Source organism: Hylobates moloch, unplaced genomic scaffold (genome assembly GCF_009828535.3).
Source record: "Hylobates moloch isolate HMO894 unplaced genomic scaffold, HMol_V3 SCAFFOLD_16, whole genome shotgun sequence".
In the NCBI taxonomy this organism is placed as follows: Eukaryota; Metazoa; Chordata; class Mammalia; order Primates; family Hylobatidae; genus Hylobates; species Hylobates moloch.
In genome coordinates this window covers 17,569,495-17,582,438 of record NW_026652291.1, presented here as the reverse complement: position 1 = coordinate 17,582,438, position 12,944 = coordinate 17,569,495, and the positions used below count along the sequence as shown (strand labels likewise).

At 36.5% G+C, this 12,944-nt stretch overlaps 1 protein-coding gene across 15 annotated transcripts in view; it reads right to left on the bottom strand.

Annotated features, from left to right (window-relative positions):
- Positions 1 to 804: 804 nt before the first annotated feature.
- Positions 805 to 12,944, bottom strand: part of GALC (galactosylceramidase) — a 103,346-nt gene continuing 91,206 nt past the window's right edge. For 14 of the 15 annotated variants that reach the window (XM_058429254.1, XM_058429256.1, XM_058429255.1 and 11 more), the window contains 4 exons: positions 12,618 to 12,798; positions 8,444 to 8,607; positions 6,963 to 7,039; positions 805 to 1,944 (listed from right to left, as the gene is read on the bottom strand). In XM_058429254.1, coding sequence (XP_058285237.1) covers positions 1,798 to 1,944; positions 6,963 to 7,039; positions 8,444 to 8,607; positions 12,618 to 12,798 — 569 coding nt within the window. In that variant the 3' untranslated portion in view covers positions 805 to 1,797. The remainder of the gene's footprint in view (positions 1,945 to 6,962; positions 7,040 to 8,443; positions 8,608 to 12,617; positions 12,799 to 12,944) is intronic. The other variant, XR_009210181.1, reaches the window with a different exon arrangement.

Genomic DNA, 12,944 nt, shown 5'->3' with positions numbered 1-12,944 from the left:
TACAATTAACGTAAGACCCAGGAATTTCACTCCTCAGTATTCATCCAGAAGAAATAAACATATATTTGACACAAAGACTGTAAGTGTAGACAGTTTTAATTGTAGTATCAGAAACTGGTGGGGAGGAAACAAATTGTGATATATTCATATAATGGAAAACTCTTCAGAAATAAGAAGGAACAAACCACTGAATCACACAACATGGACAAATCTCAAATCATTATGCTGACAGAAAGAAACCAACCATTCATAAGAATACATAGTACATGATGCCACTTTCATGATGTTCTGGAACAAAGAAAACTAACCTATAGTGATAGAATTCATATCAATGGCTGCCAACAATTGGGAGTGAAAGGAACTGACTGGGCAGGTATATAAGAGAACTTTCTGGGGTGATGGAAATATTCTGAAGCTCGACTGGAGTGTTGGTTACATGGGTATATCCATTTATCAAAACTCACTAAATTGTATATTTAAAGTAGGAACATTTTATTGTAAATAAATTACACCTCTATAAAAATATTTAAAAAATATTAGATACGTCAGCTGGAAATCACTTGGTTTTAAAGAAAAATTTTCTCTGTAATCTTATTTATTCTAGTACTTATCTTCTTGTCTTCAAAAGCAATGCAAAACTTCACTGTAGCTAAGCCTATGTTAGACTCTTACAAATTCCTAAATAGTAGAATTAGTTCAATGAGTAATTCTTATAAATAATTCTAGATTTACTTTACCCACATGAATAACTGATTTGCTACTTAGAGCCACATTAATGCTTAGTATAAATCATACAACATGATAAACATGCTCATGTATATTTAAATATAAACATATTTGGACTTTAAAAAGTAAGTACATCTTAGGAGATGATCCAATTCTGGGAGTTAGCAAATGGCTAAGTGCTCCCCTCCTTCCACACATAAGGAGAGAAAAGCATTCATCAGCTGTGTGAGTCTGTTACCAGTGCCACATGTGAGGACAGACCACAGCACAGTGAGATGAGGCAGAAGAAACGGCTACAACAGCATTGGCTAGATCAGGTTTTCTTCCTTCTTCCAGCCACCTGGAAAAACGTTCACAGAGAGTTATAGTGGTTACAAGACCAAAACTTGGAATCAAAAAAATTAAATAATGCAAATAACCCAATTAATCTGCTAATATCTATTACTGCAGAAATAGTGTTAGAGGTAGTTTATTAAAGAGGCATTTTTTAAATCATCCCACTCATCATATCCTGCATTTCAAAAGTATCATCTTAAAAAGGAAAATAAAAAAATACTTTTTAGAGCATAAAGCATAACAGGTTGAAGTGGTTTTCAAAAAGCCACTTCCAGTGTTCTTCAGCTTTCTATTATGGCAGCATCATCTTGTGATGAAGACACTGGCTCACGTGGACACATGGTCAGCATGCATAAATACATCTCAGTGATGATCAAGTTACTGCCATCTACAGGACCGCTTGCAAATAAGATGAAGAGAGCTACCTCAGTGTTAGCAGCAAGGCTTCGAGGTCTGTACTACTCAAACCACTCCTAAGGGTATGGCCAATGCACAGTTTGAATGTTAGGGAACACACCAGATAATGTTAAAGATTCACCAGTTTTCCCCTTGGAATTAATTCTATTGAAATCTTCCACAGGATAAATTAAAAATAAATTTCTCTCCCCTTTTACTCTTCATTATTTTTAGCCTCGAAAGGTTCATATACCGTTCCAATGAAACAAGAATTGGCTCTGAACCAAAACCAAAAAGAAGGGAAGAAAATCCAGAGTATTCTATGATGCCCTGTAAGTATTAGCGTGTGGCTTCCACAAGAAAGTTGTCAAACTGTGCAAATTCAAAGGAGTGAGTTCCAATTGCAGCCCAGCCATTCTTTGGAAAATTCACAGGGATGTCTGTCCACAGAGACTTGTCATTCAGCATACCAGAGGCGAAATGACCCTAGAGTAGAAAGAAACACATTCCTTGAAACCATATGAAAATGGTCCTCTGAAGTCTGTTTCTTGATATGTATGGCCCACTACTTAGTGGAGCAAATGTACTACTCATTCAAGACTTAACCACAGCAAAACACAATTCCACAAGTTTGAGCAAATTTTAAAACACAGAAAAAAACTCTAGGAAGAAATTCTTATCTACCTACTTAAATTGTTCCCAACGTACAAGGAATATCTCAATATTTCCTGTGCTCCACCAAAATTTAAAACCAACAAAATGCAAAACTTTTCATGCATTATTATAAAGTTTTAGAAAAAAGCTGATTAAAATTTAAAAAATGTTATTTATAAGTAGTCACATGTACAAGTGGTGTGGCTAACAGCCACCAGCTCTTCAGACATGACTGCTGAAGTCAAAACATCTGCTTCTACCTCATTGCTTCTTTAAGGTTTTCATTAAGGAGCCTCTGCCCAGCCAGAAGAAAAATAATTAACCTTAGTTTTTGTGTTTTGTTGCCATGAATAGAATATCACTTCAAAGCCACATGAAGCTCCTACCCTTAAGTTGGAAAAACAGCAACCATCAGTTAAAGTGATGATGGAGTAGCGTGCAGTGGGTGGAAGAAGGGAGGCAGCTATAAGGTGTGACTTACTGGTCACTGACAGTGAAAGAAAAAATTACACCTTCCTCAGAACGTTGCCATTCTACTTAGCTCAGTGCCTGGCACATGGTAAACAATAAATCTCAGCTCTTATTATCTTTATGATAGTACATTTATGAGCACATATTCACAGCATACTAACTACAGCCAATCATATAAAACTAGCTACTCTCAAAAGCTAAAGAGCTCAAAACTCAAAGCAGTGGGCCAAGAACCAGAATAAATCTGCTTTTAAGTCTTGGAAGTATAATGTAATGGGCCTTAATTTAGTTCTTTTATTTTATGCATGGAAACACTGAGGCTTAATAGATTAAAGCTCAAAGTCACAGGTTTTTACTCCCAGTCAACTAGCTCCAAATTCAGAGCAACATTCCTATTACTACAGACTTGCACAGCTATCTTCAGCTCTGGAAGTGCTTACTGAACATCTGCTGCCATCAAACATTCAATATTAACACTGAGCCAAGGGACTCAAATCACAGAACACATTAAGCACAAAACCTGTCTAACAGGACCTCATCTCTCCTGACTCCCCAGGCTTCAGCCACCCCAGCCTCCAGGCTGCTCTTCACACAATGTCAGCTACACCTGCCTTTTGCACCAGCCACTTGGTCTGCTCAAATTGTTCTTCCCAGCATTCAGGTCTGCTGGGAAGACCCACTCAGTGAGGTCTTTCCTCACCTCCCTGGTTAGAGAATCAGGGTAACAGAGCTACTTAATCTCATGACTCTATTTTTTCTTCATAATCATTTATAAACTTATTTACAAGTTTATTGTCTCAGGATAGGGCTCAGCAAACTATGACCTACATGCCAACCACCCTTTTTTTAATAAATAAAATCTTACTGAAACACAGCCACATCCATTCATCTACCTATCGTCTGTGGCTTTTTTTCTCATTACAATAGCCGAACTGGGTAGCAGCAGCAGAGACCACATGGCCCACAAAGTCTAAAATATTTACTATCTGGCCCTTTACAGAAAAAGTTGCCAACCCCTGTCCTAGAAGAATATATGCTCTAAGAGAGCAGGAATCTTGTCTGTTTCATTCACTGCTGTATCCCTAGGACTTAGTGAAGTGCATACAATAGGGGCTTAATAAAAATGTGTTGAATATAAGAATGAAACACATTTAACCCTCAAAACAACCTCACAGAAGTTATCTCCATTTTACAGATAAGGAAATGGATACTCAAAGAGGTGGAAAAACTCGCTAGAAGTCTCAGTATGTGTTAGTGAGGAAATATGAATGCTGGTCTGTCTGGTTCCAAACACTCCTACTCCTAAGAATATTAACTTGACTCATTAAGTGCTTACCACATATCAGGTACTATATATATATATATTTATTTATTTTTTTTTTCATTGAATCTTCATAAGAAAAGTGTTCTTCATGATATCATGGATGGGAAAATTGAAGCTGTGCAATATAAAATACTTGCAAGTAGAATATAGTAGACTTCAAAGTCCATTGTGCTACCCACCATGCAACAGAGCTGGGACAAGTCACCTGACAAGTGCTGAGAAGAATTCAACAGGTGGCTGATAGTCAGTAACAAAATCCTCACATTAGCTGTAATTTGGAATATGGGCAACATAGAAGATGATGTTTTGTTTTTTTATTTATGCAAAGAAGATTTATGTGTCAAATACTGTTTAATGCACTGGGAATTTAAGATGAACAAGAAAGACAAAGTCCCTGCTCTTATGGAGATTATATTCTAGTAGAAGGAGATGGACAGATATGCACACACACACAAAATGAGAGCTAAAGGATAAGTAGCATGTAAAAATTGAGCCAGGTCAAGGTGACAATGGGTGCCTGACAGACTACTTTAGTGCAGATAGTTGGAGAAGACCCTTAGAGTATGTGGCAAAAGCTGAGATTCAGGAGGAAACAGAATGCCCATAGTTGATGAAACACAAAATAACAGGAGTAGGGGAGTGAGGTGGGTGCAAGCCAGCAAAGTCCTATCCATCCTAGTACCAAGACAAGAGCCAATTTCTAAAAGTAATGAATCACATTATATTAAAGACACACCAGAAGAAACAGCTGAAATAGTGAAGAGTGGCTGTATCAGAAGTACAGAACACAGAATGGGGTCAAGAAGAAGGAACAGGATGTGAGGCAGGAGGCAGCTGTTTTCAGTAAGTCCTACTGATATTTTAACCATGTATGCAAAGTACCTGAAGAAAATTAAGAAAATTTTTAAAATCTCCTTCATGATTTCAAAAAAACTCATAAAATTACTAAAACAAACCTAATCAAAAGTTTGCAAAAATAAAACTAAAGGACATAGTGGCAAATCTTAATAAATGGTGAAATATAGCATGCTTTTGTTCCTGTGTTCTCTCATGGGGAAACACATTACTGTAAAAAAAAAATGTCATTTTTTTCCTAAATTGATGTATAAATTTAATGTAATACCAGCACCACTTTTTAAGTAATTGAAAGTTTGTTTTTTAAAAGTCAAATCGAATAATACATATAGTGGAATAGCAAAGATAATTTTGAAAAAGAAACAATGAGGAAGTTGCCCCACCAGATATCCATTCATTCATTTACCAAGTACTATTTGGACTCTTGCTCTGCCTGGCTGTCAGGCACTTTTCTAGGTGCTACAGAGCCAGCAGTGAGGAATATGGAGAAAAGCCTGTCACTAAAGGAGCTATGTGCTAGTGAAGGGAGTAGGAAAACACAAAAAAATTAACAGAATATGTGTGATGTCAGCTTGGGATAAAACCTCTGGAGAAAAATAAAGCAATAGAAAGGAGTTAGAGAGTGAGATGGGGCGCTGTTTTCTATCAAGTGGTCAGGTAAGAAAACTCTGAAGGAAGCAAGGGAGTAACTGTATCATCAAAGCTTTTAGAATGTGAACACCTATTAAAAGTGTGATTTTGGGTAATAATAGACAAACATCAATATGGAGAACAGAAAAAAGTTCAGATACAAGCATATGCACATGGGCTGATTTGTTACATCAAAAAGGTAGCCTTTAAATTATGGGTAAAAGGATAGTCTATTGTGATAAATGATGGCTATCCACTTAAAAAAAATTATATTCAATACTTCCCCTTACAACGCACAAGTAAATTTCTGATGTATTAAAGACTTACACATAAAAATAAATCCTAAACTTTGTTTAGTTTGGGGGATAAACGTTCCTAACCTTGAGAAACAAGAAGGCCTTATTTAAAACATGAAACATAAAAGCAATGAATAAAAAGTGAAATATTTGACAGTATCAAAATTTAAAACTTATAATCATCAAAAATGCCATAAGCAAAATTAAAATACACATGAGGGAAGAGCATAGTTGTGACATATGTAACAGACAATGGGTTACTATCCAGAATACATATTAAATTCACACAAATTTGTCAAAAAAAGACAACATGATAGAAAAATGAAGAAAGAAGTAAACAGAAGACTTCAGAGAAGAGAAACTACAAATAGCCAGTAAACATTAGATTTGCAAGCTCCCTAATTATCAAGGAAATACAAATCATATCTATGAGTTCGGAAAAGATCTTCAAATTCAATAATAGTGAATATTATTATAATTGCTATAAAATGACTACAATTTGGCTAGTGTGGTATAGTTAAATAATCTATGCTACATCCAAACCAAATCTTCAATATACATATTGTTAATGCTAAAAAAAAAAAAAACAGTGCTGTCATTTTTGGTGGTTAAGAGGAGAGAACAAATTCCAAAGTTATTGGGATCTGATTTTCAATTTCTACTGCACTCTAAACAAAATTGTGAGAGAGCTATCTTGGGAGAGACCAGCACATTATACACAAAAAATTTATCTGCACAGCGTCCCTTGGAAGCACTGTCGAGCACTAACTCATGATCACCCAGTGATTCTGAGGAACATTTTTATACTTCTATTATACTAAAATTAATCTGGTATTTTCTGTGACAAAAATATTCATGGAAACCAATTTCTAAAAACTATGCTTATAACTGAAAACCAAATTATTCTTAACCATCAAAAATAAACGTATATGGCTTTGCTTACATCTATAAGCTCCATGCACAGTCTTGGTTCAAGCAAACTTGAAAAAAATAGTTCAATTATTGACTCTATCAACTATGCCTCAGTTTAAAAAACAAAACAAAATTAAAAAAAAAAATAGTGACCTGATAAAGTCAACTGCTGATGGTTCTCACATAGCTTACCCTCACACACGTAACTATCCTAGGGATGAGTGGCTTCCCAGCACCAAGGCAGATTCCTTGTCTCTCTTCATTATATGTCACACTTTCCCCCTCCTATTTTATAACAGAAAATTCTAGAAAGGCACAACAAAAGAGCATTTTACCTCCAGACTCCAATCAGCAATACTTACCTTAATAGTTAACGTGAGTGTATACCATTTTTTTGCTGTAACTTCAACACGTCCTAAAGCATATATAATCCATCCAGCTGTAACACAAAAATATTATCCTAATAGATATAATTTTGAGATCTTAATCACAGAATCATATAATTCAATGGGGTTTGTGAGTGGCATCTGTATGTAGTAAAGTCAGCCTCAACAGACAGCTATGTCCCTTCATTCCCAGATCTACAACTGAGTTAAGCCAAAACATTTTCCATTTAGCCATGCATTTAATAGCATATACTGACATCATACTCTGAGCCATATACTATATGTGAGCTCACAACAGAACCAGTGAAATAAACTTAAAAGCCAGTGATAGTATGAGGTGTTAGCATCTGTAGTTCAAGTACACATTTATACATGCCTGGATTGAATATGGAAGACAAGAGAGAGAGAATATAAAATTTCCAGCCAGTCTAACTGGTCACATGGTAATAGTATTAACTTGGAGAAAATAATAAGTTAACTTTTGGAATTAGTGTTATTCGAATGCCTATGAGAACCCCAGGACAAAATTTCAAGTACGCAGTTTAAAACGGACAATAGGGACTGCAGACACAGATTTAAATTCCTAGTCCCATTTCTGCCACTAACTAGATTTGAGTCATTAGGCAAGTCAATTAACCTCACTGGTTGTCTGTTTTCGATTTCAATATCACTGAGGTAACTTCAGATTGGTAATGCCATGAATATGTAACTCTTGTTCTAATATCCTTCCTACATACTTCCTCTTTAAGTTTTATTTTATTTATGGAGTCAAAGCAAAGAGCAGCAAACTATAAAAGAGATATTTTTAAATTAAGGTAAGAGGAAAGTCAAGAGACTGAGAATCAAGAAAAGTCACTACCAGTAAGGTCTAGTTTCAAAGGAGTGGTGTGTACCAAAACCAATCTGAAGTGGACACAGTTCAATCTGAACATATTTGAAGCACCTATTCTGGATAAAATATTATCCTATCTAACACAAGGGCTGTAAAGATGACTGAGAAAAGTCAAGCTATTTTCAAGTATTAACTAATTTCAAAAATGAGATTTTTCCATTTTAAGCTGATCAATCCCCCTCCTTATATTTCTGTAAGTACAGCAGCAACATTCTTATACTCTTGCTTTTATTTATGGTGCCTCCTGAGCATTCTCTCCCTACCACCACTACCTCAGATGGTTTTGATACTATCTATGCAAATCCTATCCTCACAGCCCACTTCAACTCTACAATACCCTTAAAAGCTTTGTACAATTATTTTCCCTTCCACAGAGCTGCCCCCATCTCTAGGAATTAAATAACTTTCTATGATTATAAACTATTTGGTATTTGCTTACATCCCTTCCCAATTAGATGTCCAAACACCTTGGGTTGAACTCTTTTTATCATTCCCACAAATAACAAGTAGGTGCTCAAAGTAACATAGCCCGTAAGTCATATGCTATTAAAAAAAAGTCACTTACCTAAATCACCTGTAACCCTGTAAGATCCATTTGCAAAAATCCAGAAGAAAACTCCTCTGGCACTTCTAATCAAAATACCACCTTTGTTTACTCTTCCTGCAATGAACACACCTCCTGTGTCAGGGGTCTCTATGTAAACATCACACTTTATAGTCAGATTGGTCCTGCAAAATAAAACGGTTGATTAGTACTCTTAAAATATGCCCTTTGTAACATAGTACAGATATGTCATTTCACAGCACATGCTTCCAAACTTCTAATTGAGGTGAGAATGTGATTTGCTAAGTCTGAGCCTGTAGCAGAGATGGACTTCAAGAATCTTTATTGACAACAGTTTTAAATGTTACATGACTGAAGTCATTTCATTGCCTCTTTAAATGATTACTGGACAATAATAGTTATGATTTTTAAGTTTCCTGAGAAAATATTTTTTTCTACAATAAAACAACTTCTCATCTTAAGAATACAATATTTTAAAAAGCCACTATTGTCTATGAACACATTAAAAAGTAAAAAGTTCCACATAATTCTGAGGGAGAATGTTTATTCAAATTTCCATCAACAAAGAGAGGCAATGAAGGCAATGCTAGGAGCCTTTGGGAGAATATAAGCTATTCTGGAGCCAATTTTTACATCTAAATCTAACAAAACTTTAAAACTCCAGAAGAAAAGATCTAAAATTATTTCTCTGCAAAGACCATAGAGTTGACTCTCTAGGAGGGCTTCTCACACCTGAACAGCACTGAAGTCACCTGGAGGGCTTCTTAAACTCAGTTCACTGGCCCTACCCCACAGCGTGATTCAGTAAATCTGGGGCAGCCCGTTGAATTTGCATGTCTAACAAGTTCCCAGGTGATACTGATGCTGCTCGTCCAGGAATGCCACTTTGGGGACCATTTTACCATATGAAGTATCTGTCTATAAGGAAGCAATAAAATCCTGGTTCTAGGCTCACTGATCCACAGCAGTCTATCAAAGATGGGTAAAGATTCAGCTGTCTAGGGACTAACAGAGCTGTTACAGTGAGCTCTCCTCCAGGTTTCCTCTTACAAATGCTACCAGGTACAACACTTTCCTTCTGGGATGCTACAACCACCCCAAACCAACATGATCTCTGAAAATATTTCACTTCCTACTCAGTATCTAACTGCAAGTGGGAAGAAAAAAGAAAGCCTGCACACAACCAAGTCATAAATCAAGCAATATATCTCACATAAAACTGGAAACACCAAGAAATCCATCCCGGAAATGGGTTGGGGGGAATGAGATCTAGAATTATGTGGCTTTTACATTTCTGTGTCTTATCAGTGAATTTTGCACAGTGAAATTTTACTACATAAAGGAAAATATTACAAAAGTACCTACATCAGGTACACAGGGAGGACAATTCACACTTAATTATCTAAGCAGAGCTGGACTACTTTACGGGAAGATAAATGCTAAGCAACTCAAGCCCAGTCTCTCTTGTATGTCCTCTGATATCAGAGGGAGTTTTCTCTCCATAGATTATCACCAGCATGAAACCACTGGCAATCAACACTGGTACTTACATCCCTTACCTCCTTTCTGGTTCATCAGAATTTTGAAAGTGCTACAAATACCATCAGCACCATAAAATTATTCTATTTAGAGTTGGAATGAGAGAAGATCAAACTTTCCTTTTCTATATACCACATTCCAGAATAAGTGATTCTTGCATCAGAACTTGCCAGGCAATTTCATAGATAATGAATGAAATGGAATAAAAGTGTGGTTTATTCTTCCACAGCCACAATCTCTCAGTAGTGCTGAAAGAACAAAAACTAGCCAATATATAAGGCAAATTTGATCAAAGAGAGAGTTCAGCTGTGTGCAGGGAAAGGTAATTTTGTGATTGTCTTTAAAGGATTCCAACCAATGCTCACTATCAAGATAGAAGTAGCCAGTTATAGTACAATCTATCCCGTATAATCAAATTACTGCGCTGGTAAATTACTAAATCTAGATATAAGAGAGGAAGTTCTACTCAAAACACAACTCTAAAAACTGTGAGTAGTGTGCACACATTGAGGTCAGATTTACTAAAATAGCACTACAGATAAAGTAAACAAATTTCCCATTTCCTACCTTTAGGAAGAAGACAATTAAAATGAGGCTGTGAGATGTCCTCCAAAGAGAATGGGCTACTGAGTCATACAGACCCGGCTTCTAGCCCTGGTTCTGCCACTTACAAGTGAAATCTTGGGTAAATCTTACTCCAAAGATATAGTTTCTCAGTCTGCAAGGTGGGGACGATGATATCTCACCAGAAAGTGGTTGTGTGGGAAATCCATCAGAGTGCCTACTATTACCCAATTTTTATTCCCTCCTTTTCCCACAATAAGTGGGCACAGCAGCCAGACAACAGAAATGAACAAGGGATTTGTGTGGATCTCTGAGCAGATCTGGCTGCCTCAAATACAGGGTGGAGTACCGGAAAATAACACATAACAGATGAGACCAAATTATAAAGGGTCTTGGAAATCAAGCCTAGAAGTGGAAAACACAGGTAGCAGGAGAGAGTCACTGCATCTTCCTGAGCAGGGGAATAACATAATGAAAACAGGGCTTCAGAAAGATGAAGGCAGTCCTTTCTTGACACGCAAAATTGCGACTACCTGGTTCCTTTCCTTTCAGAATGTGTCACTCTCTTCCCTTCTACACCCTTCCGCATCCCTTGTCCCCACCTCCTTACCCACTGCAATAGATCCTACTAAAAATTGAGTAGTGCTATTTAAATTGTGAAGATTTATATGGAGATTCAAATATATGAAGATTTGGGGGAGTAAATCTTTGGATGGTGCTGTATCTCATTTCTATACTACAATTAAGGGGCTTCTCAATCTTTTTGGAGTCCCAGCCAGAAATAAGATTGAGTTTGAGTTTAGAAAGTGCCCTCTATAGTATTCAAGTGCATGGGGTATAGGGGATGTCACAGAAAAAAAAGTTTCCTATACGGTGACTTCAAAACTGGAGATCAAAACAATGAGACCCATGCCTTGGACACTTAAACCCAGCCACTGGACTTACAATAAGACCATCAGTCACAAATGAGGATGCCACGAACTCCACTGCCATAATCAGAAAATCTAAGTAAAGTGTCCACCTCAGAGACAATGGGACAAGCAGAAATTCTGCTGTGTAAAAACACAAGCCACAAATGTCATCCTAAATTAGGAAAGAATTCTTCACTGCACCTCAATAACTCTTCATAGTGTTATAAGGGTTCCAGGGGCTCTGGATAACTGAAAGTTTCTTGAGACTTACATCAGAGCTTAGGACTAGAATCAGGATTTCTAACTGGGAGTAAGGCACTTCAGGAGGGATAAACACTTTCTGCACACTCCACAGACAGGCAATTCAAGGCTCTTTTCAGAATTCTTTTCTCTTCCCTCTCCAGTTTCCAAGCTTTGGATATGGCTTTTTGGTGGCTTGGTATTATTAGTACTAGCTCTAAACATGGAATGTCTGTGTGTTTTTTTTCCCACAGTGGAATCATACTAGTTATAGGAAAAAATGAAAAAGAAACATATAAGACAGGTGGAATAAGTCAGCACATAGAAATTCTGTAACTAAACTAAAGAGGAAGGGAAAGTTTTAGTTTGGCATTATATTTGATGTGAATAATATAACTTGTCTCTTTACCAGATGACTAAATAAAAAGTTAAATTCACTAGGCAACTAAAGCGGATTTGCTTTTTACTATTGCCATCTACTGTCCCCTGGTAAATAGATTTTTTAATAAGGCTAAGACGGTGTAATTCTAAGATTGGTCCACTAGATGGCAACACCAGATCAACAAATCAACTCTCCAGCAAAACAAAAACTTAAAAATACCTCACAAATCCGTCTATATATAAACAAATGTTAAATTATAATTGGGTCCAAAAGTCCTCAGTTTTTATACTGAAATCATATTGTTCCTGTAATAATCACTATTAAATAGGGCAAAGATGAGGGAAGGACACTGGGGCAGCAAAACAATTTGCAGCTTTGTGGTCATCACCATAACATTCAACAACCCTTAATATTACATATTACACATCTATTAGGTTCTTGAACAAGGAGGACTATTGAAAACTCTTCACTTCAAAATGTACCTGACAATATTACAAGGGTATTTCAGCCAGATCCACATTGAGAACATCAATCTTACCAGTTGTAGTCTCCTATAATACTGATTGTGTTGGATGCATCGGCAGCCCACGTAATGGGTCTCTGGTTGAGAACTTGGCGTAGCGTGAAGTGATGCTCACCAGGGTCTTCAATATTTGTAAAATATTCAAATACACCAGTTTGATCGGCAAAGTTTGGAGCTTCACTAAAAAATGGGTAATCTGTTCAGAAAATAAGAAATTCTCTGTTTAGTATCAAATCCTTCAGAAGCTCTCCTTGCTGATATTTTACAGTATGTCTGAAACACTTCTGAAAGTTTTTAAATAAATAAATAAAATCTAAACCACAGTTTAGGGCCTAGGTCTAA